The sequence below is a fragment of the Dendronephthya gigantea genome, unplaced genomic scaffold, assembly GCF_004324835.1.
Source record: "Dendronephthya gigantea isolate DGI-Jeju-01 unplaced genomic scaffold, DenGig_1.0 000012F, whole genome shotgun sequence".
NCBI classification, from domain to species: Eukaryota; Metazoa; Cnidaria; class Anthozoa; order Malacalcyonacea; family Nephtheidae; genus Dendronephthya; species Dendronephthya gigantea.
Genome location: NW_021163022.1, coordinates 1732542 through 1758707, shown reverse-complemented (window position 1 = coordinate 1758707; position 26166 = coordinate 1732542). Strand labels below are relative to the sequence as shown.

The 26166-nt window shown below is 37.6% G+C and overlaps 6 protein-coding genes and 1 long non-coding RNA gene across 9 annotated transcripts; 4 read left to right on the top strand and 3 right to left on the bottom strand.

Moving 5' to 3' along the window:
* Positions 1 to 7: 7 nt before the first annotated feature.
* Positions 8 to 3843, bottom strand: LOC114518891 (tripartite motif-containing protein 45-like). The gene is made up of 3 exons (XM_028538922.1): positions 3604 to 3843; positions 2246 to 2440; positions 8 to 2018 (listed from the first exon to the last, which is right to left on the bottom strand). The coding sequence occupies exons 2-3, from the start codon at positions 2426 to 2428 to the stop codon at positions 810 to 812; spliced, it is 1392 nt and encodes a 463-aa protein (XP_028394723.1). The 5' UTR covers positions 2429 to 2440; positions 3604 to 3843; the 3' UTR covers positions 8 to 809.
* A 605-nt stretch (positions 3844 to 4448) lies between these two features.
* On the bottom strand, positions 4449 to 7838 carry LOC114518910 (protein catecholamines up-like). The gene is made up of 3 exons (XM_028538944.1): positions 6646 to 7838; positions 5777 to 6060; positions 4449 to 5313 (listed from the first exon to the last, which is right to left on the bottom strand). The coding sequence occupies exons 1-3, from the start codon at positions 7673 to 7675 to the stop codon at positions 5059 to 5061; spliced, it is 1569 nt and encodes a 522-aa protein (XP_028394745.1). The 5' UTR covers positions 7676 to 7838; the 3' UTR covers positions 4449 to 5058.
* Positions 7839 to 8022: 184 nt separating this feature from the next.
* LOC114518911 lies at positions 8023 to 13263 on the top strand. Its single transcript, XR_003686531.1, has 4 exons — positions 8023 to 8223; positions 12459 to 12508; positions 12687 to 13075; positions 13157 to 13263. It is a non-coding gene; the product is annotated as an uncharacterized LOC114518911 (long non-coding RNA).
* A 782-nt stretch (positions 13264 to 14045) lies between these two features.
* On the top strand, positions 14046 to 15956 carry LOC114518917. Its single transcript, XM_028538951.1, has 3 exons — positions 14046 to 14162; positions 14964 to 15001; positions 15467 to 15956. Exons 1-3 carry the CDS (start codon positions 14155 to 14157, stop codon positions 15853 to 15855), a joined length of 435 nt encoding a protein of 144 aa, XP_028394752.1. The 5' UTR covers positions 14046 to 14154; the 3' UTR covers positions 15856 to 15956.
* A 1305-nt stretch (positions 15957 to 17261) lies between these two features.
* LOC114519109 lies at positions 17262 to 19473 on the top strand. The gene is made up of 4 exons (XM_028539175.1): positions 17262 to 17455; positions 18550 to 18635; positions 18757 to 19150; positions 19337 to 19473. Exons 1-4 carry the CDS (start codon positions 17400 to 17402, stop codon positions 19359 to 19361), a joined length of 561 nt encoding a protein of 186 aa, XP_028394976.1. The 5' UTR covers positions 17262 to 17399; the 3' UTR covers positions 19362 to 19473.
* A 1738-nt stretch (positions 19474 to 21211) lies between these two features.
* LOC114519191 (60S ribosomal protein L28-like) lies at positions 21212 to 23302 on the bottom strand. Of its 3 annotated transcripts, none has more exons than XM_028539276.1 (5): positions 23218 to 23302; positions 22491 to 22579; positions 22201 to 22260; positions 21965 to 22028; positions 21212 to 21480 (listed from the first exon to the last, which is right to left on the bottom strand). In XM_028539276.1, the coding sequence occupies exons 1-5, from the start codon at positions 23285 to 23287 to the stop codon at positions 21272 to 21274; spliced, it is 492 nt and encodes a 163-aa protein (XP_028395077.1). In that variant the 5' UTR covers positions 23288 to 23302; the 3' UTR covers positions 21212 to 21271. The 3 variants fall into 3 exon arrangements, with proteins under 3 accessions (XP_028395077.1, XP_028395078.1, XP_028395079.1); XM_028539277.1 differs by having other exon boundaries at positions 23236 to 23302; XM_028539278.1 differs by having other exon boundaries at positions 22491 to 22572; positions 23236 to 23266.
* A 302-nt stretch (positions 23303 to 23604) lies between these two features.
* On the top strand, positions 23605 to 25906 carry LOC114519190. The gene is made up of 2 exons (XM_028539275.1): positions 23605 to 24664; positions 25322 to 25906. The coding sequence occupies exons 1-2, from the start codon at positions 24122 to 24124 to the stop codon at positions 25541 to 25543; spliced, it is 765 nt and encodes a 254-aa protein (XP_028395076.1). The 5' UTR covers positions 23605 to 24121; the 3' UTR covers positions 25544 to 25906.
* The last annotated feature ends 260 nt before the right edge of the window (positions 25907 to 26166 follow it).

Genomic DNA, 26166 nt, shown 5'->3' with positions numbered 1-26166 from the left:
ACAGCATTACTTTAAGCGGCTTATTAACCTGCTTACTGAACAAAGTTTTCTTTAATGTATATTCGCATAATCACTCTTTCATTAGTATGCCACGTATATGAAAGTGGTATCGTTTCACTGAACCAGACGTATTACAACATTGGGGGAGAAGCATGCAAAGAAAGATAAAACACGAACTGCATCGAACGCGTGGTTTTATTACAGAACCGCATATAATGCGGAGTTTTTTGTTTTCCATATTTAAAGTTAGTGAAATCATCGTGTCCATATTGTGATTTTCACAGTTTAACTTGAGCCCTAATTCCAAGGGCTAAATTTTAAAGCGAAATGCGAAAAATTTCGCCTGCTTCTTTTGAATTGTGAGCAATGAAGCAGAAATGATTATTCAAGCGGTCAAAATTCGAAAGAAAAAGCGAAATATTTCCCTGAGAGAATGCGCCCGTGGAATTAGGCCCCTTATAGACCCACTTTTGGCAGAGTTGAAAAAGCTGCGGGTACCACCCGGAGGAAGGCTTGCTTTGAATGAGGTTTGTGAGAAAGGTTCAAAGTTGAATACTCCAATTGATGACATGCATATACCAAAAAATATTTTTTATGCTGGTTACCACTTGACTCAGTGACGTAACGTCATTTTGAGGAAGGTTTTCAAAACTTGAAATCCTACCGGAGGAAACTCTTTTTGCAACTCTAACTTTTGGACAGCGTTTGCATTGACGTCATCGTATTCGATTATTCCAACTTCAGCAGAGGTGTTGTTGCAGTGGTAAGAGTAACCACTCATTTGCGCTCTCCACGTATGATCTCCAGACTCAATAAAACCACCTAATCAACGAACAATTTGGAGCAGGAATTCCATTAATCGATGCCTCGAATTTCACCTTCCCACCGAGACCACGGGGGTAAAAGCTGATGACGTATGAGCCATCGTTGTTATCAGCAACAGCCACATCACTGACTTCCATTCCTGTGAACGACGGTTTGATATCATGACCTCCATATCTAAGTCTTCGGTTGTTCTCATCATGACATAATAATTCTATAGAGTATTGATTTCCAGGAATAAAACGTGCTTCGCCTTGTTGAAAGGAAACCTTGCAGTTTCCAGGACTTGGCACAGCAACATCTACATCATACTCATTCAGCAAGTTCTTCTTTGTTTCCTCCACTGAAGAGGGAATGATAAATAACATGTCTTCAGTTACAGAAGGAGTCGTTTGATCTTTAACTGCTTTCAACTGCTCCAGAGACTGCAAAATGTATTTTTCCATACTTAATATTTGAACATCATTACCATTCTTAAACGCTTGCTCGGTGAACTCGATGCTGCTTTCACAACTTGCTAAAGCCACTTCCAGAACTTCTAACTGCGCGTGGATCTGTTTTTGTTTTGAATTCGTATGCATGGTTGATTTTTCGATCATCTTCTTTTTCTGATTTTCTACGGCTTTCGTAAGTTCATCAAAATGCTCACTGATCTCTGAAATAGTTGATTGGCGCTTCTTTTCGACACGTTTCTTAAAATCTTGAATGTTGACAATTCCTTGTATCACCCTACCTTTCCTTTCCTTTACCTCATCAAGATTGCTTCGTATATTTGCTTTTTCTTCATCAGCTACATCCTCAACAAACCCATATTCATGTTGGCGATGATCAACAATGGTGCAATCTCTGCATATAGTTTCTTGACATGTTTTACAGAATAATTTGATAACTTCCCCCTTGTGTTTGGGACATCGTATCTTCTCAGCAATTCTTTGTGGACCAGGATTTGATTTTATTTCCGCGAAGGTCAACAGCTCGTGATGTTTTGTTGAACGCATTCGTTTATGCGAAGCGGTGCAAAACTGACAAAGAAACAATCCGCATTCACTGCATCGACTTTGAGCATCGTCTTCACTGTCACAACTGTCGCAAAGGATCTTTTTTGTAGCGGGCTCTTCATTCGTCAGCATCATTGTTGCTAGAAGATTGTTTATGAAGAAGTTCGTCGGCAGGGACGAAATTGTATTTTCATCAACCTGATGATGGAAAATCTTCAGTTAGAAAGATGCAGACAAGCAAAGTCATGCACTTTCAGTTAGATTGAAAGATAGAAGATGTATTAAAAAATGTTTATCATAGTTTAACTAATAATCTACTGTCATGAAAATCCTTTGTCGTGCGCACGAGTTGGGTCGTGTATAATTAGTAGGCTATATAAAATATATTGGTAAATAACGATATACACCTGGATTAAATTCCTCACCTTAACTTCCAACCTACAATCTGGACAGTTAAATGTACTTGACTTCGTACTCTTTGCCAAGTTTACAATGCAGGCATAACAATATGAGTGAAGGCAGGGTAGAACTTTGGGATCTTTAAGTTGATTCAAACAAACGGAACAAGTCAAATGTTCTTCAACTTTACATCGAATTGATTCAGCCATATCGGTCTAAAACTGGAGGTAAAAGTATAAAAACATGATGTCATCATCATTTTTTGCTCAATCCTGCGTAGTATTTATTTTAAAAGTAAAAAGTATTTCTTTTATAGAGTCATAATAGTTTATAAATTATAGCACTGGGGAACACTGGGGCCGGTTGTATCAAGCCTGTTTAGCTTATAAACGGTGGTTAAGTTCAAAATTGAAAGCAAGTCTATCGTTTTCAGTATTCAACAACGAACTAAATGTTTTTAACCTTAATACAAAGATACTGGTTACAACTACATATTCAGTGCATAATATTCAAGTTGACTCATTCCAAAGAGATGTAAAAGTGTTATTTAATTTTGACTTATCCACCATTTAAGCTAAACGAGCTTGATACAACCGGCCCCTACATGATAGATCAAGATTAATTGAATTAGTGAATTACTAAAATAGAATGATACCGAAATATGTCGCAATGGATTGGAAATAGAAATGACTGGAAACAAAAAGAATTTTCGTTAGCCATTCACACTACCCGACAACTACAAGGGGGGGAGGGGGTGTCCCAAGTGACACTATATGGAAATTATCTCACCATGACTTCTAATTTGTAGGTCGACTTTTCTATTAGAATTTAGAAATTCAAGAAGTTGATATCTATAGCATAGCGTTCAGGCATTTAAATTATAACAATATGATAATTTCTATAGTGTTTTGAGGGGACACCCTGTATATATGGCTAATGGCTCGCAATTTTGAAAAAAATATTGTAGGATCAACCAAGATGATGCCTGACGATAGCCTGTGACGTCATATGCAAACGAAGAATATATCAGGTTGGTACAGTGGGTTGGGTTGGGAGAAGCATTGCAGCCAGCCCAGAGCCATGCAGCCTCAGATTCTGGAAGAAGCAAACAAACTCAAGCGGCCAAAATTCAAAGTTATGCTTTGATTAGAGTTTAAAATTTAAATCTGCTATAAGTCGCACGAATTATATAGCTATTCGCGAATTTTGGGAAGCTTTATACTTTTATAAATCATTTTCCCCTGTATAGAAACGTTCGTATGTGCACTTTCGGAAATGCACTTTCTCTTGTATGGATGTTTCAATAAAATTCTGCAGGTACCGTAGAAACTTCTTTTGGTGTTCTCGCTGTTCACTTAGTGATATCTGCTAGTTTAGCACTTACCGATACTACAGATCTTCAATGAAAATGGTGGCCAATTGTTTAGACCAATGCTTGGCCGATTTTCCAAGCCTTTTTTCCGAATACCGAGTTTTCTTCAGTAGCTATAGCCTTGCTTCTCCAGAGGTTGTTTATCGTGTGCTACTTAAAGACGACGCTAAACAAAGAAAGTCGTGATGGGATACAGCAGGTATGAATAATTTGTGGTCTCAGAGACAGATGTTTCTTCCTCAACAGCATTGCCATTGCCCAGCCTTCGCCCACAGGATTTTGCAGAAAAACGTCAAAATGACTATGATAATTTCACTGGCGGGTCCAGGGTATTAAGGCAGAAAAAATTACTACATTTCAAAATGCTCTTCTTTTTAAAAATACTACATTTTATTTAAAAATACTCTTTGGAAATCCACAACTGAAGGGCCCTTTTCCACTCATCGAAAAGACTCGCAAGCTCGCTGCGAGTAATTTCCCCAATCAAAGTTCAAAACAGTTTGATATTCGCCGATCGGCCGACTAAAATCGTACGACAAATATCGCGTCGTATGCACCTGGCTTCAACAGCGTTGTTAAAATCAGGTTTTTTGAATAATGAGGTTTCGTTCGGAAATTACAGGTTTCGGATTATACAATTACTTAATGGTTCCGACTTTCAGCATAGCTTTCAGTGATTGGATGGCCTGATCCAAACGCGGGAATGTTGCGAGGGTTAAGAAAAGCGCGCGAAACACGAGCCGAAGGCGAGTTACATGTTATTTTATAAAAATACATATATGTTATTGACTGAGCGAGAGGTCCGTAGAGGAGGATCCTGGTCTCGTTCTTTTTTCGCTGTAGTCTGTACGGACCGAACAAGCTCAGTCAATAAACTATTTATTATATGACTGAAAACGATTAAGAGAAACCTGGCCGGTCCGTACTGTTGGTTACCGACCGCTCAGGAACCAATCAGAACGCTTGATTTTAGTTGATGGACCGATGAACTATTCTAGTCATATAATAATTAGTATTATATATACTTTAGACAAATCTTAGTGTCGAAGCGAGAGAATAGACTAATTTTTATTGAATTTCCACTATAAATCTCCAAATACTTTCTAAGAAATTATGCCAAAGAAAATAACTATCTAATACTCAAATTAGTAAGTAATCCCATACGCATTTAACATATTTCTACAACTTCACTTCACATATAACTTCAGGTAAACATTTTGGTATAGTTTCTGGCTTTGTAAACTTTTGTAAACAAAATGCTCCTCCGTAATCCAGGGCTAATACTGTGCAAGCAAACGATGAGAATGCATGCAAAAATAACATAAATGTATGAAAATACAGCCTAATTACCTTCCAGCAAAGGCCCTATGTAAATAAGACAAATGGGCCAAAAGTGGAAAGTAAGGAATATTTTGGGGCATTATTTTGCACCTAGTTTATTATTGTCAAATGTTGGTGTGGTCATAATTACTCCATTTTTGCAATCAAAACCATCATGAAAACCCCCACAAAGAGTGCAAGGATTTCCTTAATGGATTGCCATAACTTGCTATCTTCTAGTAATTCAGGAATAACAGATACTGTAGCAATATATATGAAACCACCAGCAGTAAATGGTAAGATCCATAATGTGGCTGCAGAGCTTCCAGTACCTTCAGCAAGCAGGCCACATATAGTGCCAGCCATTGCACCAGTTGCTGTGGTCAACTGAAGAAGCATTGCCTAGGAAGATATGAAAAATTGTTAACAAACTAACCAACCAACAACAATAACATGTGATACAGTTACTGGAGTGATAACATGATGATACATGCTAAAAAGGTTATTTTCAAAGGGCCTTGAAAATGAGGGGGATATATTGGTAACCTTTGTAGCCAGATGGTTTAGGGAGAAAGATTCTGTTAAGGTGCACATTCATTCTGAGGGAATGTGTTTTCAATAAAGGAAAAAGGAAGAAGGCAGAGAGGTGCCTAGAGAATTACTTCACTATTTGTCCCCTCTCATTTTGCATTATATGCATAGTAGGACGCAAAGGAAATTAGACTAGGGAAATAAGTCTAATTAACTGAGGAGGTAGTATAAGTATTTAAATGCCTATTAGATGCTGCTTGAGAAAAAGTTCCTCAATTGAGTGGACAATTAGTTTTAATGTGACTTTTTGAAAAACCAAAATAGAGAAACTTACCTTGCGTTTTGAGCACCCAGATTGAATAAGAATTGCAAAATCTCCTATCTCATGCGGTACTTCATGTAGGAGGATTGTGATGGTTGTTATCAATCCTAGATTCCTACTCACAAGAAAAGAAGCTCCAATTGCCAGTCCATCTGTGAAGTTGTGAGTGAAGTCAGCTGCAAGATTCAGATAGCCAGCCACCTTGATATCACCAGAATCATCATGATTATGTTCACTGTTACTGTGTTCACTGTTACTTTGCTCACTGCTACTGTTGCTTTGTTCACCATCACCATCTAAAATATATTTTATAATTGAACCCAATCCCAAACATGATTAGCTTTTTAACAAGCTGGAAATGCCTAACAAGCAAAAAAGCACACTACATAAAAAAATAACTGTATCCCTGTATTAAATGGCAAGCGTTATCCTTCGACTTTTTAAAGCAATTGTTTCCACTGTATATAAACATGAACATATGGAAACAAAGTACAGAACCGGAAGGGCAAAAGTTGTATTTTGACTGAAATATGTACACGTCACACTGCCATGTGTACAAGAATATAAGTACACGTGGTCGAGAAATAAACACCGGGAATGACACGTATGCACAATATCAATGCAAATACTAATAAAACACTTTGTCTCATCGTAAAATCGACAAATCATACCTTTTAAATATTGAATAAAATGTATTATAATTATACGAATTACACGATATTTATATATTTCGACGTTGAACAATGTAAAACGATGTATTTTTTTGAGCGCTATATATATTATTGGGAATCATATCTATATAATATGCAACACTCTATAAACATTGACACAGAATGTCACAGATAAAACGCAAATAGAACGAACATTTTTAAAGCAAATACCTTTGATTTCAGCGTTTTTTTCCTGCTCATTTTGGTCGTTGTCGTTCTTCGTCTTTCCGTTGTTCGTCTCAACGGGCACGACATGGCTATGACTGTGAGAATGTCCGCCTTTCACATATCGTACAAACTTCTCTACCATTAAAAAAACAACAATTCCAGCTAAAACCCATAGTCCAACAATCATGTTTCTATCGTGGTCATGTCCATGGCCCTCTTCTCCATGAGAATGAGAGTGGGAATGAGAATGAGAACCGTCTTCTTCTCCGTGCGAATGTGGCGATACTGCGTGAGGAATTAAATGCAAAAACGCATCTCCCAACAATCCTCCAGAAGCGAAACTTAACAGAACTTTTAGAAAGGGTCGCTGCTCGTCTGTGTTTTTGTCAAGAGGGATGAAAAAAAGCAATAAATACGGAGCAGCGCTGATCAAAAACGTTGCTCCCAGTGCGTTAATCCAAGTCGATACGGCAAATCGGTCTTTGGTGGGTTTTGAACTTTCAGCTTTCTCTTCGTGAGCGTGGTCTTTGCTGTGATGACTGTGGCCTGCACTATGTCCATGTCCATGCTCATGACTATGTCCATGTCCGTGCTCATGACTATGACCTTCGTGTTTCTCCTCATCATGAACCTGTTCTTTCGTGGCTTCGTTGTCCTGTTTGTGTTTTGGTTCGTCTTTCGGTTTGTAGTACAAATGCCTGTGATCCTCATGTTCATAGTCCTCTGGGTCCAAATGGCCGTGTCCATGATGACTATGGCCATGTCCTTCATGATCATGTTCTTTGTGTTCATGATCGTCTTCCTCTTGTGGTTTGTAGTATAAATGTCTGTGGTCTTCATGATGGTAATCATCTGGGTCTAGATGTCCATGTCCTCCATGACCATGTCCATGTCCTTCATGGCTATGTCCATGTCCGCCATGGCTATGGCCATGTCCTCCATGGCTATGACCATGCTCACCGTCAACTAAAACGTAAGAAAGACTCAAAACGCAAACTAGAAAATGAATGGTCATACATGATGTAGTTTTCATCTTTCTACAATTGAGAAGAACGAATACAAAGCGTGTTTATATCGACGTTCTACGTCTCAAGTAACACAAATTTGTCTTTTGAGATAGAACATTCGTTTGAGCCTGCCATCCTATCCGCTGATTGTGCTGGAGATCTAATACTTCATGTCTTTGATGCAACAATATTGGCCCATTATATTGATCAACTTTTACCTTCACCACTTTTACTGTAGCCGTAAGGCGATTCTCCATTACGCCCGCTCCGCCCGCGCGGGCGAAGCGGAGGGTAATGGAGAATCGCCTTAGGGCATACGAGTCGGGAGGGGGGAGTTACAGGCAAGATGAAATTACCACGTATGGAATGTTTCTGTATGAGAGCATGCGTCGTAACGACGACTTTTGCATATTATAAAGTGATTCGCAAAGGGCACAACCCTCATAAAGACTCTTTACCACCGACCTATCAAATATTACCTATCACGCTCAGCTGGTTCGTGTGATTGAGATCTGAAAATGTCAAAAACTGTATTTCTCATGGCCTGCATCATCGCTGCTTTTGCTCATACAAGGTAAAATTTAAGTGGAACATATGATATTAGTTATCCCCATTAGTTATCGGGATAAACTTAAGCGCATTTGTTTCGTCAGCACTAACAAATTCTACATTCCTTATTAACAGTGATTTCTGGTTTCCACAAACCCCGTTTAACTGATCGCTAAAAGAGTTTTACTGTTACTGACATCGCTGCGGCCCTTTTAAGTTTTAAATCACGACAAATAATGAGATTACAGCCACGCGTGGAACTAAATATTTCACTTTCATTTTATATTTCGGATTGAAATATAAAATTATATTTCGAGTTTCACCATTAACAATCAATAAATATATAACAAATAGAAATAGCAGCTTGCAATTAAATATTGAAATCTACTAAGAAGGTAAAGGTCCTTATCTGAAGGGGCAGACTTTTTGTGAATGTTTGCCTTACTTGTGCAGATAAAATTGCGCCGAGCAAAATGTTATTGGCAACGTTGCAAAAAATAATTATTTTTCTTTAGATTTTAAAAACAAATGTCAATACTATTTCGACCTAACGTAAATACTCATTAATTTTTCAATTAAGAAACAAAGGATTGTGAAAATAGCTGCTGCATGTGCCGAGATGAATAGTGTGAGTGTTGAAAACTAAAATAATTAAAACTTATAGGATGGTTCTACTATAGGGGGTATTCTGATTTCATTGTGAGTATCGAATATCCTTATTAAATGATTAAAACAAATTTAACTAATAGAGCCACAATCAGTTTTCAAGTTCGTATAGTTTTACTGCAACGCTAAATAGGCACTGTTCAAGCCGTTTCATACAGAAGTTTACCCAAGGAACACAACCCGCACTTCGCTTCACAGATGGAATTACCCTCATTCGTGTTGAGCAGCATATGGTCTAAATCAAAATAAGTGTCTATAGGGTCAACAGTATGCCTTGAGTGGCTCAGTCCAATTGTGCCGACTGTGGTCTTGAAATTTAAAGCTTTTAAAGGCTAATCACAGCTTCTTTTAAAGTGCCCATGTCATAAAATTGGAATTTAGATTTTTAGAATCTTTGTTTGAAATGAGTTAGTAAGTTCTAAATCAAAACTGAAATTGGATTTTTATTTTTCGAGTTATTGCCATCTAAACATTGATTTTGGTGGAATGAAAACTCTGAAAACCGCGCAAATGAGACTGGTGCGAAACAAGGTGTTTGACGTCACAATAGGAACTCGTTCGACGCGACAATTTAGTAACTCTATTGCATAGAGTAATAAGTAGAGGCTAACTGCGCAAAAAAGTGGTTGTTCTTACTTAACAGACAATTCTGTATAAAGTGACTCATATATTATCAAAATGTGTTGTGAAATGGCTTTAATAATTGTACGTTCCTAGCAACAGTCGTGCAATAATTGCAAATACGCCATGAGTCATGGCCAATTGAGTCACTGTGTTGTAAACACGTTAGGCAGTGTTTAAGTTAACAGATAAAGGATTTACCGAAGTAAATAACGTCTCAAAAGATGCGAGTGCGCACATTTTAGTAAAGACAGCTAAAGAATGTTGGTAAAAAAGATGCCATAATAAAAGCGAAATGTACTGGGTTATATTTATATACACATGATTTGATATGTTTCTTTTGCGCGAGACGTGTTAGATTTCTCAGTTAATATTGATAACTCTAAGTCTCTCATTGAACTATTTTTTTTGAAAGGGCATGGGAACTCCACTCATACTCTAGCTCAGTTGATTTGTAATGAAAATAAACCAGAGAATCACACAGGCATGCGTGATTTAACTACACATAAACACATTGTAGAAATACCGGCACTCATGAGCCACAGGAAAACCTCAATCATAATGCTATTAATATAACATTTATATAGGGCAGTAAAATGTATTAGGGGTCCGCGTCCGCCTTTTATCTACACCCGGGTGAACTGTATGTGCGCAATTACGAATGACGATCAACTAGGACGAAACTTTAGAATTAAGTTACCGTAAATGATCCAATAAACGCCCCCTATCAAATAAACGCCTCGTATCAAATAAACGCCCCCCTTGAAGTGTAAGTTTGTATTAGACGCCTCTCTCTAATAAACGCCCCAAGTCTAATAGACCCTCCCCCCAAATCGCCTTAAGGCTTAAAGCAATTATAAAGGAAACGCTACACACAGTAACATTAAAGAATTTATTTATTTAGTGACATGTGCGGTTGTCGTGTTTAAGAGTGGTTTGCTTATAATCTCTTGTTCGATTTCAAGCTCAAAGTACGGATATCGCTCCTTAATTCTTTTGATTTCTGTATTCATTACGTCGGCAACTTTCTTCGGTTTGTTCTAGCTTGAAAACATCCAGGAACAACAAGACCCCTTCCGTTTTCGGCTCAGAAACTATATAAAGTCTTATTACGCGAGCACTGCGCGTCTTAGTTTTGTTTTGTTTTGTTTCAGTAAAGTGATAGAAATGAAATAAACGCCTCTCTCTATTAAACGCCTCGTATCTATTAAACGCCTCCCTTAGAACTGGTAAAATTTATTAAACGCCCCGGGCGTTTATTAGATCATTTACGGTAAGTACAATTGCCAGATTACTACCATAGAATCTATTTGTAATTAAATACTGTATATCTAGCGTAATGATATTATGTTCTGGGGTCACGGAAAGCAAGTCGCGCAATCAAGATAATAAGAAAACATTTGCTATTTACTGACGCCTACGATCAAGTCTTCGTTGTAGTTTCGATGCCATGATCGTTGCACGATTGCTCCATTTCGCGATAGCTTTTCAGCTTATCATCGGCATCTGGTTCGTTAATGTATGGTCCGAAGTGTTCTTACTGCCTGACAAGGCTGAGCCGCGTTCATGGTCTTAACTTTTGTTTTTTCTTGGCATTGCATTGGCAGGAAAACATTCTGATCGGTGTCATTCCTTTGGTATATTCTCAATAGCTAAACTTGATGAAGACATATTTCTGCCAAGTTTAATAACCGAATTTAGCTGGCATAAAATCGCTGCTCTTGTACTACATACTATTATTTATCTAAAGGCGCAATATGCGAGTTCCTATTGTGACGTGTTAGTTACCAGTTTCCGACTGTCGCGGATTTCAAAAACTTTTGCCGTTAAAATTTGAAATTTTCAAACTTTATCGCTTTATTTCTCCGCGAAAACAAACTCAATTTCAAATGTGATTACTATTTTCGTAATCTACGTTTCACGGCGATTCTAATGAGATAAATTCCAATTTTATGACATGGGCACTTTAATTTCCTGGGGCCGGTAGTACGAAGGCTGAATAGCGCTATCCTCCAACTAGTGATTTTTTAAGCCGTTTTAAAAATGCTCGAAAAGCAATAAAATTTCAGCTTTCGAATCAACAATTATAACAGAGTATCCTCAATTTAGGAATACTAAGACTTAATCAAAGTTATACCAAAGTAACCAAACAACGGGCGATTTTGAAGGGATTGAAAAAAACACTATCTGGTGGATAGCGCTATCCGGCTTTCATACAACCAGCCCTTAGTAGAACAAGACGCGTACGTACGTACGGACGGGATACTGATTATTGGGGATATACTGATATACATGTAACAAAAGTGATGTTCGTTTTCGTTTGTACACGCAGACGGAAACCTCTCACTATCATTTTCACATGGAAAATCTTAAATTTTTGCCCACCCCAACCTCACATGTTACTTGTTAGTTAAATCGTTTAAAAACATGAACGTTATCGTGCATAGGGATGCGTTAAGGGTAGACATGTTCGAATTTCCTAATTTTAGTAATTTAATCTCCTATTCGCTTATTCACCGGGATTTCACCCTAATCGCTTTTCCAATTTTGTCCCAGTTTGATTTTGGGTAAATGTTATAGAGCGCAGAGATATATTTTTGTGGGATCTCATCAGAGCTCATATTGCAATCCATTTTATTATATGAACATGAGTGTTATATAGAGTTTTACGCCACCGAGAAAAATCGTATTTAAACACACGTAAAAATACGATACATTTTCGCAAGCCAATCAAAAACCGCGTAGGAAATATGTTTAACCAATCAAAAAATCTGTTGAAAACCTTCCAGTTTTTTAATTTGTTGCTATAATTGCTTCATATAACAAACAGAATATTACATGGGTGTTTGGAAATATGGATTTAATTATTTCTCGTGTTGAAGAGAATATTAACGAGAGAAATAAATTCCATATTCTCTCTCTATATATACCATATTCGATATATTCGAGCATAACGATATTCTTGTGTTTTAGTTGCAGTGAAGTCCTTTCTGAAAATGATTCTCAAACGGGAGGAAATGAATGTAAGGGCTAACCTTGATTGAGTTATTCCGCAATACCGTATGATGTGAGCGTCCTAAATCCCAGTCTTGATGTGAACAATGCAAGAGCTACAGGCAACCCATACGGCATTTCAAACTCCTGGCCTGCTGGGCAATCATTGATTTTTAAAAATTCATTACTCAGTACATGTCATTTCAGATCACATCACACTTGATTCTGGAGAGCGTTTGGCCTACGTTAGCAATCCTATGATTGTATACAAACCAGTGTATTTTAGCCAGGTACACAGTTTGGGGACCACTCCTCTTCGGATTAAAAAGTTGCTATTTGGTTATTCTTGGTGGCTCACCCTAAAAAGTATTGGATCAAAACCACAGTGTCTGCACATTGGAAAAAATTCGCAACTATTCATGGGGGATTGCGAAAGAGAAGAATTCGAAGCAGTTAACTTTCTGTATAATCCAACCGAGCAGAAGATCTTCAGCATGGTCGATGACAAAGAATGTCTGGTGAAAGGCGCAAATGGGGAGGCAAAGCTTTCAGAGAATTGTGACATCAATTATTCTTTAATTAATGCTGCTTAAAACGTGAGTCCTTCTGTTCTGTTTTCGCTTTATATATACGTGCAAAAGAAGAAAAGCTAATGACGTATCTATTACACTTTTTAGGTGTGATTTTGACAGTTAAGTTTTCTTTTGGTCTTACTATAGTGACATGTAATAGAAGTAAAAATAAATATTCTTTCCTCTTGGATTTTGGTTTCAAGATGTCGTTACTCGTTGTTATTTACTTATTTGAATTTTTATGAACTTCGTGATAAAACGATAATTCTTTCGAGGATGTCACATTCACCTACACCCTGGCCCCCTGGTCACCATGCCAAGGATTGCAGGTTGGATCCATTTAGTAGGGATTTCTCTATGTGACTATTGTCAACCTATGTAATCTAATGTTTGGAGCATAAATGATGAAGTAATTTATTAAAATTTGCTGTTACCTTGTCGGTGTGGACTTTCCATTGTCTGCGAGTTAATGGTTCCATAATATGATTCTGTTTTTCGGTCTTCCTTAAACTTCCTTGTAAGTTGGTTAACAGCACCGCTGTGAGAATAAGAGGTTTCTTTGTGTGCAGCTCTTCTAATTTGCTTGCATCTGTGTTCCCTGTCAAAAAAACTGGAAGTTTTACTGGCCGGCTTTAGTTATGCGTGGGGATGAATTCTTGTGCGTCAGCATGAGTGTTACTGGAACAGCATGAGTGTTTTCTGCAGTGTCAGCAGTGACACTCACGGTACTTCTTTTCAATTTGGTTGTGTCACTTGTGTGTTGTGTCAGCGCTAGCAAACCTCGGTTCCCCTGTTTTAAAGATTGTTCTGGGTTATGGCAGAACCGGGCTGCATGAACACTGATATCATGCAGCATTCCTACCCCATGGGTATTCTAGTCTCTAGATATATTAGACCAGTTAGCTCCAGTTATGTCAACCTCGTACTTTAGTAGAGTAAAGACCCTGGGTACGAGGTTGCAGTTATGTATATGTATGTATGTTGTTTGTTGTTGCAAATTTATGGATCACATGACATATTTATGTATTTATGCGTCGGATAGAAGTTCGTTGGAAGGCATTTAACTAAATACAAGCAAGGAGTTTTGGAGAATAGTCGAAAAAATGAGCTGGTAACTGTTTAGAGTTTATAAAACTTGGAATATATATGCTGATGGGGGAATTTTTGCAGTGTTAACACTTAACAGTAACAAAAAAATTGGAGAGGCAATTGGAGAATATTTATTTGTAACGATTCTTCTTGGGAGAATGTTGCAATAGGTTCTTATTACATCACCATAAAATATAGCTTATGCAAAACTAAATAATATTACTTTTAATTAGCACAATCCACGGTGAAATAAATGCTATAAACTAAAGTTTTGAAGGTGTAAATGCGGACCGTAAGGTTCATATTTAAAACGAAGTCAACAAACATGTCAAAACTCAATGAACCGTACTGTTTAACAGTGTTTATACAATTTGGGTTTGTAGTTGGCAAAAAGATTCTAAAACGGCTGTTCACAATTCAGTAGGATCATACCAAATCTGCATGACATTCAGTGAGTCAGTCCATCCAGTGATCCGCAGATCCAGTGATTCACAGACAGTTAGTGTTCAGTGACAGTCGAAATCCCCATCAGAAAGAATTTTCTACTTCATTGTTCACTGACAGTGGATCACAGAGCATCATTGATGGTTGCATATGATAAAAATCAGGCTTAAATGAGAGCTGGCTGCTTCTAGCTTCTAGTAGGACAATGAAAGCAAGACATGGTTGAGAGGAAAATTTTGGCAGGCCACCTCTTCCTCAGTCCTAAATGCATAAGGAAACCCTTTTCTAACCCATCTTACACATCTATCTTACTTTATTACAAAATAGATAAAACTAACCGGAATAGAATTTTTTACAGTATGAAATTATCTTGTTTTAGTGCCCCTGCCGGTGATGACCCTGATGCTAATGTGGAATGTAAGAATAAATTTCCTCATTCAAATTTCAAGATTTGTTAAATTAGTTTAGCAGATGTATGTGAGTAATGGTGATATAAATAGGAAACATTTGGATTCAGATTTGTCAGGATTTACCTGAAGAACTTTCAATTTATTTAAGCTAATTTAAATTTCAATATTTTGGAGGTTGGTGGCAAGAGTAATAATGTCAACAAGCAAATAAAAAATAACCTATTATGCCCATATCTACGTGCCCATGGGAATACATGATTAAATTTTCCGCATTTAAATTTTGTTCAAAAAAATTAGAATTTCTAAGTTTTGACTAAACTGTAGTAATTTTCATTTGTTTTCCTTGTGTTGATGACTATAGTTTACTCAAAACATGGAAATTAATTGTACTATGGAAACTATTGTTCTATATTTTATTAAAATATAAACTAATAATAAATTATCTAAAAGATTTTTTCCCTATGTCACTTAGATTATGTATCATTACTTGACTCAGGAAAACAATTGGCCTATAATGGAAATGTTGAGGTCTACAAGCCAGTAAAGTTTTTGAAACCTCCACCTGGTGATGGAGAGATACTACTTCGGGTTACACGAAAACGATGGGAGTCAAATTGGTGGCTCATCCCAATTAAAGTTGACTCAGAGGTACAGAGTCTTCACATTGGTGCAGATTCACAGCTATTTATGGGTGATGCTGTACTGGAAAAATTTGAGGCGGTCATTCTTTTGTTTGATCCAAACAGTCAGAGAATTTTTAGTATGATGAACCCTAACCAGAGTCTGGTGATTGGAGCCAGTGGAGAAGCAAAGATGATGGAAAATGGTGACAGCAAGTATTCCCTTGATGCTGCAAAGTAGTGAATAATTAAAACTCTAGAATTTTGGATTTTCGTACGTAGTTATTAGATGTCATTGTAATAAAAGTAGTGAATTTAGTCAATAAAGTAAAAAAAAGGTTAGTCGATTCACATTAATACAGAATGTTTTGTCAAGGAAATTTTTAACCAGTCTTCAAATGCATCACTTATCACACTTGCTGCGCTTGTTTCCTTTGTTACACCCACTCTTGAAATGCATCACGTCCCACATTTTCTGGGCTTGTTTTCTATGTTACACCCCCTTCTTCAAATGCATCATTTATCACACTTGCTGCGCTTGTTTCCTTTGTTACACCCCCTCTTCAAATGCATCACTTCCCACATTTTCTGCGCTTGTTTTCTATGTTACACTCCCTTCTTCAAATGCATCATTTATCACACTTGCTGCGCTTGCTACTTGCCACGCTTGTTTCACTTGCTTTGTTTGCTGGTTTGCTCCACTTGTGTTACTTGCTACGCGTGTTTCACTGCACTTGTTCCACCTGCCACACTTAGTCACTTGCGCCATTTGGTTCGCTGCCACACTTGTTTCGCTTGCTATATTTGCTACACTTGCGTCATTTCCTAATGTACACTTACCTCACTTGTTACAGTGCATAGCTTCAGTCGCCTGTTACACATGCTAAACTCTCTCCAAGCCTTTGATACTTATAAAACACATAATGTGCAAATAGTGGAAAACGGGCTTTAGTGGAAATGCTTTCCATTCCAAATTTTCAATTGTGGGATATTGGGCTGACGCAATCGACCATCGTATGAACTCGTTTTGTAGAGTATAAATATAAATCACACTAGTGATGTCCTTGCAGGTTTGGCTGTCAAACCGTCCCTATACATATTTTTAGCTGCCCTTTTTATTAAGAATGCAAATGAACTTAAAGAAAGACTTTAGCTAATTACATGTTCGGGACATGAAAAGTTCGACGTCTGATGGTCTGAAACAGGCCTAAAAGTACAAACTGTATGACGCCACTTGCAAAAGCTCCCAGCTGCCTATAGGCAGACAGTCATCTAAAGATGACAATATGCAAAGTATGCATGCAGTCATGCACACATTTTGAATTGACTGCATGGCTTCTTAAAATATTTTTTGTACTGACCAAAGTCAAGAAAGACTTTTGCCGCACAGTATTAGTTCACACAAACGAACTAATGCTAGTTTTCGGCCTTTCTTTATCAATAAGGTAGATAAATTCCAGAAAGGAACGAACACTAACACTTGCTCTCAAATGCATGGCAAAATTTTCCCCAATCAACACTACAGCATATAACAACTTGACAACTTTTACTCTTTGACTTTGTTTTAAATATTGGTCATGTTCGGGCTTGTGCGTTTTAAAGTAGCTTGATGCTATACGCATGCCAAAATTAAAGTTTCTAAACACTTTTCCATCCGTTTTAATTGACATAGCAGCATAATTTTTTCCCTACCCGTTTGCATTTAAATTGACGTTTTCCAGAAACGAACGTCGTATTCATTCTGTTGCTGATTGGGGAAACATTCGTGTCACTGGAAGGCTGAAAATGACGAAAACCTTATTCATCTTAAGCTGCTTTCTTGTTGCTTTTGCACATGCAAGGTAAGAGCTACACTGCTGCAGTCCAAAATATATTGTTATCAGGTTCTTCTAATGTTTTTAACTTATTCTGATATTAAAACGATCTTGTTGCAAGTGGATTATATCTTGATACGTATTTACTCACTACAATCTACGCTTGAAGTCCATTGTAGTGAGTCAACTGCAGGATCAGTTGACCACGCTGCAGATCAGTTGACCAGCTGAAAGGGCCCCAAAGCCGCATAGCCACAAAGTAAAATAACGTCACTCCAAAAAGCGAGGCCCCATAAATAAAAATGCCTTTAAAGCTTATATTAAGCTATCGGAGCAAAATAAATAACGCGAGGCCTTAGAAATCAAAAGGCGTGGCCCAATAAGACACCACTGCAACCAGATAAAGCTTCTCCCAAGAAAATTGTAGGGTGATGGGAACATTTAGAAATTGAAGACTTGAAGTAAAGGCAGGGCTGCCGAGAGGTGCCCCAGGTTTGCAAGGGCCCCCAAAAAGCTACTACTGTTGGAAGCATATATAGCCCTCTCTCAGAAAACGTTATTAACGTTTTAGGTTATTTTAGGTAATGCAATATATATTCGATGTTGCAGAAATCTCACCTCCAAAACGCAGGAAATCGCATTTGCTGCACTCCACCCCTTACCCCAAAATTTACCTTTCTTACACCTCTCACAGTTCTGGCCATGCATTACGGTAGTACAAATTCACATGAGCTTACAATGGCTGCGGATTTTATCCCCTAACGAGAATTTTAACCTCGGCCTCAAAAATTACCTGGGCGGCCCTGAGTAAAGGCTTTGATTCTTTACGCAATTCAGGGGCCTGCGAGCGGTTAATCCAGGCCCGCAGTTTGGGTGTAGGGATCGGAGCAGATCTCTAAAAACCACAAGGTCACAAAGAAGTTAAAAAAGCGAGGTCTCAAAAATACAACGCCTAAATCAACAGTTAAATACGTGTGAATATATATTTTGACATTCCTATTCTGAATTCGGGTTTCTTTTGGGAGGGGGGGGGCTCACGTTGAAGTGCTCTAACAGAGCTATCTGGTATGTAATTAACCCTGTAATTAATCCAGCATATAATTATTATTCTTCTTTGTTAGATACCCAGGCAGGCTGGAGAATGTTCTTTTGGGTAATGATGAACATACAGATTGTCGGAGAGGGGAAAGTTCTAATCCGAAAAAATGTATGCAAAAAAATGTTTTTCGTCTTATGATATGGTCATTATAATAGTATAATAAGGAAAATACTATAAGCGACTCAGGGCAGGAATAAAAGTAATTTATTTCTACTAACCAATTTTCTAGATTATGTGTCATTGGTGATGGTCCCTTTCGGAAGACGTCTGGCCTATACTCAGAAACCCGGGATAAGAAAACTGTTCTTTTCACCGAAGAATGCCATGGGGAATACTCCACTTCCATTTGAAATTCTTTTGTGTTCTAAGTATTCCATTGCACCTTCACCAAATTTCACAAAGCCACAGCAGTTGTACGCGGATAAGGATTTACAACTATACATGGCAGACTACGATTTGGTCATGCCTATGAAATATTCTCGTGTCCAGTTGCATTTCCGTTCAAACAAGGTTTATACTAGACTCAAGGATCATATCGGTATGCTGTGCTTGAAACCCGGAGAGGAAGGTGCGATGCTTTCAAGCGATTGTGGTTCCTACTACAATTTGGTCCCAGTAAAGAAGTAAGTCTTTCTTTCAATCTCGTTTCCAGAGCCTGCGATTTCCTTTTTAGTTTTAAATATATCAAACTCCATTGTCTCAATTGAAATTTTCTTTTAGGCCTCCGAGAATTAACAGGCGTTTTTACTGAGTTTATCCCAACTATAATGACTCTTTTTTTATTCATAAATTATCTTTGATTCATTTAGGAGCAAGCTGATTGATTTTAAATGAAGACTTCTCAGCCAGAATTTTTGCATGTTATGTATAGAGAGATAGTGATAACTGTAGCGTATAAAGCAACGTTCAACTGTGTAAAAGCAATAACGAATAAATACTCAGTATTTGCATGTGCTGCAAGCACTTGATTGTCTTATTCTATTCATCAGTGAGACAAGGGCGTAGGAAGCATCCAAAGGTTAGGGGGGCACCAGCTTCTAGAGGCACTTTTGGTTAATAAAAATGGCCGTTAAAATGGGTAATAAAAATATATATATAGGGAAGGTTTGATTCAGGGACTGCCGACCGCAGAACATTTTTTGTATTTCTTGGGCTTCGTACTGCTAGAGGGGTCCGGGGGCATGCTCCCCCGAGAAAATTTTGAGATATAGGCCTCTAAAATGGCCGCAAATCCCTCTCAATTTAAGGATTATTGGGAAATAGTAGATACTTTTTTGTTGCTTTTCGCTTCCAAAAAGGGCACTTTTGGTCCCTTGAAAAATCTTGGGGGGCACGTGCCCCCAGTGCCCCCCCCCCTTCCTACGCCACTGCAGTGAGAGATAAGGCCATGTTACACGGTGCAATTTTTCTTGCAACTTGCAATGCAATTCTACTTTTGCGAGATGTAAATTTGGCAACTACGAAACTTTTATGTTCATTACAATCCATGCACGTTTGAGATTCGATCGTATACTCATCTCATTTTATCATATTGTCGTAAATATACTCGACATATATATTATCGTAAAACTTGTCAAGGAAAACTTGTCAAGAAAAACTTGTTCGTCATACACACGAGCAAGTGAACTGGTCAAGAAAACTTGCCAAGGAAAACTTGCCCATCTGTACGGGGGGCCTAACAGAACTAGAAATTGTTATGTTCATGCATAAAACATTCTTAATAGTGATTCGAGTAGTGGTCAACTATCAGTTGCCGTTTGAAAATGATCAAGGATGCCGGTCTAATTTAAACCTGCATTTTCATACATCACACAGCAGAATTTTTTTAAGAACGGTAGCTGTAACTGCTGTATTTACACGCCAAGTTATATTGGACCAACAATATTACTTTGTCTACCGCAATGGTGGGACTCCTGTTTCTTAAGGGAGTGTACTGTAAACTAGGCTCAAATCAAAGCTCAAAGGCTTTTTATTTTACAACTGAATAAGTATATTTTCTAACTCATTTGCTTATATAATGTTAGTATAATAGTTGTTCCTTTAGAATACACTCCTGTTCCATCACGTACAAACAAGATACTGTGTTCTAAAACTTGAGAGCCTGGCCTAGTTTACAAGATTAAATGATTAAGAGGGGTTTCTTTTTCGATGTAGTTAACTAAAGTATCGACCCACTGGTTTAAAATTTAAAAATTTATAATTCAGTTATATCTATACACGTTCAAAAATTCACTTCGCGACGCCTGATTCTATTCAATCTGACGACTTTACCGGAGTAAATTGAATATTGAATGAGGACTTCTGAGAGTCGTATTGTAATATGTAATTCACTCAAGTATTGAATAAAAAAGAATACTCATAAATGCCTGACCAGATACACATGTTTAAAATGCAATCTTGTCTAAAACTAAAGATCGCTAAATTGTTCTCAAGGACCCGGGTGGAGGAAAACCTGGGTACGAGGTTAGTAAACAAGATGAAACACAGAATTGATATAACGCATTGCGTATGTCCCCGTCATCAAACATTGCGTTTTTTCAAATGTTCTTAATCAGAACCTCAATCACATGACGAAATGCTACCAGAGAAGGTTTAGGTAACCTCGTATCCGGCCTAAAATGGGACGATTTTGTTTCACTAGTTCACTTAACGGTTCCAAAAGAAACACAAAAAGAATACCACCATTCATAGAAGAAGTGAAGCATTTATTTACCACTGCACATCAATTACCAAATGTTTAAGATCTAAGTTTGCTTCTTTCGGGTACGTCTTTTCTGAACAGCAGCAGTGGGTCTCTGGCTTCTGATGATTGCAGATGCCCGACGCACAGCAGCATCTTCCAAATCACCACGATAGTGACTCTTACTGCAAGCATTTCTCAGGCTCTTCAATGTAGCTCGGCTATTTGTACTCAGTTTTGTTGAAACTAAGTTAGAGCATGGCTTATTGTGACCTGGAAGAAGTACAAATCACAAAATCAATTTGCAATTTACCTTGCATCACTTGCAAGTTGTGCAGAACAATCCATGAAAAAACCCTGGAATATTACAGAGAAATTTTGTTTGCAAACAAGCACCAGGTTTGCAAACACAAGTCTTAGGATGATTGCGTGTGGGGCTATTTGTGAGGAACAAGATTAATAAAATCTCTTTGAGAACATTTCAATAACACAAAGAGGATTTGCTAATCTGGAAATTACTGCTCTCATTTATACACACTTAAAAATTCTCCTCCCCCCCCAGCAGCTCATTGTGCTGAGGTTTTCCCAGGGGCATATTCCCACTCCAACCAACATTCTACCATCAAAGCTAATAATGGAGTTAGCAAAAGATATATATTACAAAGCATTACTTGTACAAGCCAGGGGACTTGGACCTTGTAGGCCCATAATCCATGCAAGAAGAATTTCTGCCTTTATGGCTCTTCCTTATACATACCTCGCTTTTTCTTGGTAACTAGCAAGACACCTTTCCCATCTGGACTGGGCTTGACACCAACCACCTTTATGAAATACCAAACAGAGAAATAAACTTGCTATTGCAAGGGTAATGTCACGGAATAAAAATATAACCCAAATAGCAGGTCTCTTAAATCTTGTCATGATCAATTTTAACTTGTTTTCGATCTGCTGATTAGAGAACCATAATAATATTTGGCTATATAGAAAAAATACCTTCTTGTTCACAAGACCATTGTACTTAAATGCATTTTTCCCAGTGAGATTGTTGGGTTCCTGTGAAAGAATAACTGGTGAATTCAGTAAAGTAATCATGGCCAAATGAATATGTTTTGGTTGGAGACTGGAGCCTATCTTTGTTTTATGAAGTGAAAAGAAGTAATTTAATGTGGAAAACATACAGGAAAATAATTTGTTGGTGGAATACACAAAGCTGATAAGTGGTTAAACAAATTCAATAGAAGTTGGATTTGAAGAAAACTAGAACTGTTTCACTCTAAACACACCTTGGTAAAAGTGTTACCAAGACTCTTCACTAGGAAAGAGGAATTGTTCCTTATTATAGACCACTGCAAACTTGCCGACATCCTGATACCTGAAAATTGATATAAAGTCAAGTTAGGGGAATTGTAACAATAATTTAAAGCTTATACACAACCATGTTTGGCATGTTCTGACAGATGCAACATTTTCTAACTATATTGCACATCTTCAGGGTCCACATTGCCGTATATTCAGTTTAACAAGATTAAAGATTAAAGATACCATATTCAATTATATTCAACCTTACCAGAGTTAAATACACCATATTCTGGTATATTCAACCTTACAAAAGTATATGTACCTAATATAAAGGTACGCTTTTAGTTGCATTGAAAGCATTTTTAGTACCATTAAAACACTATTTAGTGGATAACTTCATCCACTTTCAAACAATCGGCATTAGAGTATAAAATTGATGATTTCCTTAACCTCTACATTTACACCAAATACAGTGAGTAAAGGCCCCATATCTTTGAACAGTAAATATTAGGAAAAACCATATTTATATTATAAACTAGCTCTAAATGTATCAATTGTAGGAACACATACTTTTGAATAAAAAAACTACGATATCTTGCCAACTAATTACAAAATTTCAACAAATACTGAATGAATGAAACAAATACTGGATTTTAGTAAGCTGGGCGATGGATATTGTGGGTTAGATCTAACAAATAATTGCAATATTACCACGAAATAAAATTCTACCTCTTTCAGTTGGCAAAACACGAGTAAAGAGAAAGAGAGAAGTATTGCGCATGTGTAATATGACGTCACATTGTAATGCGTACGATTAGCAACTTTACATGAAGTATACGAGAAACCACATTGACAGCCTCGTCCCCAGACTCCAACTTAATATAACGCCCTGTGTGGGTGTGCGTGAAATCGTGGGGTTACGTTTTGATTCCGACGTTAATGGAAAGGTTCCGGCTTTTTTAAGATTCTAGACTTGAAAGAATTCGGCTTTTAAAGAATCTCTGTTTTATGCTTTGAAGGCAGCCGCGGTTTGTAAGGTGCAGCCACTTGCAAGCACTTGGAGCACATCCTGTTTTCATAAACAGGGAACAAACTGCAAGCGTCTTGATGGAGTTGGACTGCCGATTAAGTCATAGTTTAGCTTTTAATTTCCATTTGCTCGTAACCTGTTGCCACCATGGCAAATTATGCGTGCAAATCAATCTGTAAAATGATCACATGATACATTGATACTCTCGTATCCGTCACTTGTCTTGAGGAGAAAATATTGCATATTGGCACAAGTTCACAATAAATATCACAAGGTTTTATAAGGTCAAATGTAATTAATGCATTCATAGGCCAGCTTGCAACCGAAGTTTACTTTCCTTTGATATATGATAGGTACTATGAATGATAAGATTAATCTCTACACACACATGTGGGTTGTTCGTGCTAAATCTTGTTTTTGAAGAAGCTTATTGAAAAAATCTGCTTTAATTAACAACAGAGGTCGAAGCGTTTCATATTGCTTTTGCTGACACCACAAAGGACAGAAATGAGGCCTCCAGGTCGTAAGTTGAGTCAAAGAGGCATTTAAAGCTTTCTACGGAGTGTAAACAAGAAACAGACAGAGATGGAATCAGCGTCAGAGCTAAGCGACAGAGCTATTTTAAAAGCGAGCTTTGGCAAGAATGAATTTTCCTTTATGATCGAAGTTGGCAAAGGCGAGTTTACCCTATCTGATCAGTGCTTGTATTATTGTATGAAATGCATAGAACAAAGCACTGAGAACATACTTGGATATAACATTGATTTCGAGTTCAAAACTAATCGTGTTGTGCAAGAGATATATGTTGAAAGGGCGATAAAAATATGCAGAGTTTGTGAAGTATTTCAAATAATGAATCCTGGATTATTTGACCACTTACAAGACAAGTTACAAGTTGGGTTACGGACCAAAACTTCCGTTTGCCATGCTCTTGGCAGCATACAGACTTTAATCTTTCAAGATAATATTACATGGTCTAAAATTATTGCGCTATTTGCGTTCACTGGAGCCCTGGTTGTCGAGTGTATCTTACAAGGAAATTGCGCATACGTTGTAAATATAATGTATTCTGTGAAACAGTTTATGGAGAATGAGCTAGTTGAATGGATATCAAACAACAATGGATGGGTAAGCGTGTTGAATTTTGTCTAGTCATTCCTAGACTGACAAACAACTATAATGCTACTAGTTGAAAATGGGAAATTATATTTTTTAAAAATATTGAGTTACATATAAAGGCGAGAGTTTCTTTGAGAGGGTCTTTATGGCGACGGGGGGCAGTTCGTTATTAAACATCGGCATTTGCTTGAGCAGCGCAATAATTTGATGAAAGTCATTAACACCTACCATGCAGTAGACAAAATAGGCCCGAAAATTGTAGAGCGTGAACGTATCTTGATTTAACTTGCACATTTTCAAGCTTGTCGTGAGTAAGGAAGTTTACAGTTGCAATATTGTATCATCAGTCGGTTGTGCCGAGTTGGCCGCCAAGATACGAGGTAGTCGTGCGGTTTAGACAACTTAAGCTTCAAGATTAGCACAATATTCTGACGGAAAATCCCCAGAACTGGAACGAAGTTCAACCCTAACTCTCATTGTGGATGTTTTGCAACACAGTCTCTAGCCAATACAGAAGCGTCCCCTCTTGGCTTCGCATCGCTGCGGCGTCACTGGTTACAGCCCTCGTCTTGTCTGCACTAGTTATGATAGACGTTTTAAGTGTTCAACACGTGTAGTAAATTGAATGAATTATAGTAATTGTAAAATGAATTATTTTAATTTTAGGAAGCTATGTTACGGCAGTTCGAATCTTTGGATGTCACTCCTCCAAAAGAAGATACAAGCGGTTTACTTCATAGAATTAAAACATGTTTTCGACAAAATATCATTGAAGCAACACAGCGTATGGTTTGGTCACTACAAGACGCCATAATGGATGCCAGTGTTACCAATGGCCCTGGAGAAAGCAACAAGATGAACAAGAAAAGATTCCAAACGAAATTTTAGCTTTAAATGTGTTTAATTTAGCTTAAAAACCGCTGAAGAAAGATGAACCAATCAAATGCGATAACTGTATCAGATTAACCAATCACGACCCCGCAATAGGTCAACGAATGGTAGTGGTTGATCCTGGTAGATGTCGAGTATGGAACTTGCGAACGCCAAGACCTACGCCGGTTCAATTTAGCACTGGGAAATCTTCGTTAAACGATGCACCATGCAAACACCATTAAAAATTTCGTATCATACTTCCCCGCACTTACATGAAACTGACCAGATTTGGATCATGAATTGCTATTTTCCTGAACTACTGTTCCTTTAACGCAAACTCGATAATTTTTCAATTACTAGCAAAATTGCAAAGCGGAGGATACACATAATGATTGCAACAATATTGTGCTAATAAAATATAAAAATCTATGTGATTCAAACTATATAATAAACACCTTGAATTTATTGACATTCTGGGGCTCTAAAAAGCATTCATTTACAATTCAACGTTGGGCATCCTAAGAAAAACTTAGAACTGCCCATTTTATAGCTGTTTATTGTGTTATATGAGCTACTCCAAATGGGAATTTCAGGTTTCTGAGAACATTTTTAGAGAAACATTTTTGGTGTAAAATAAA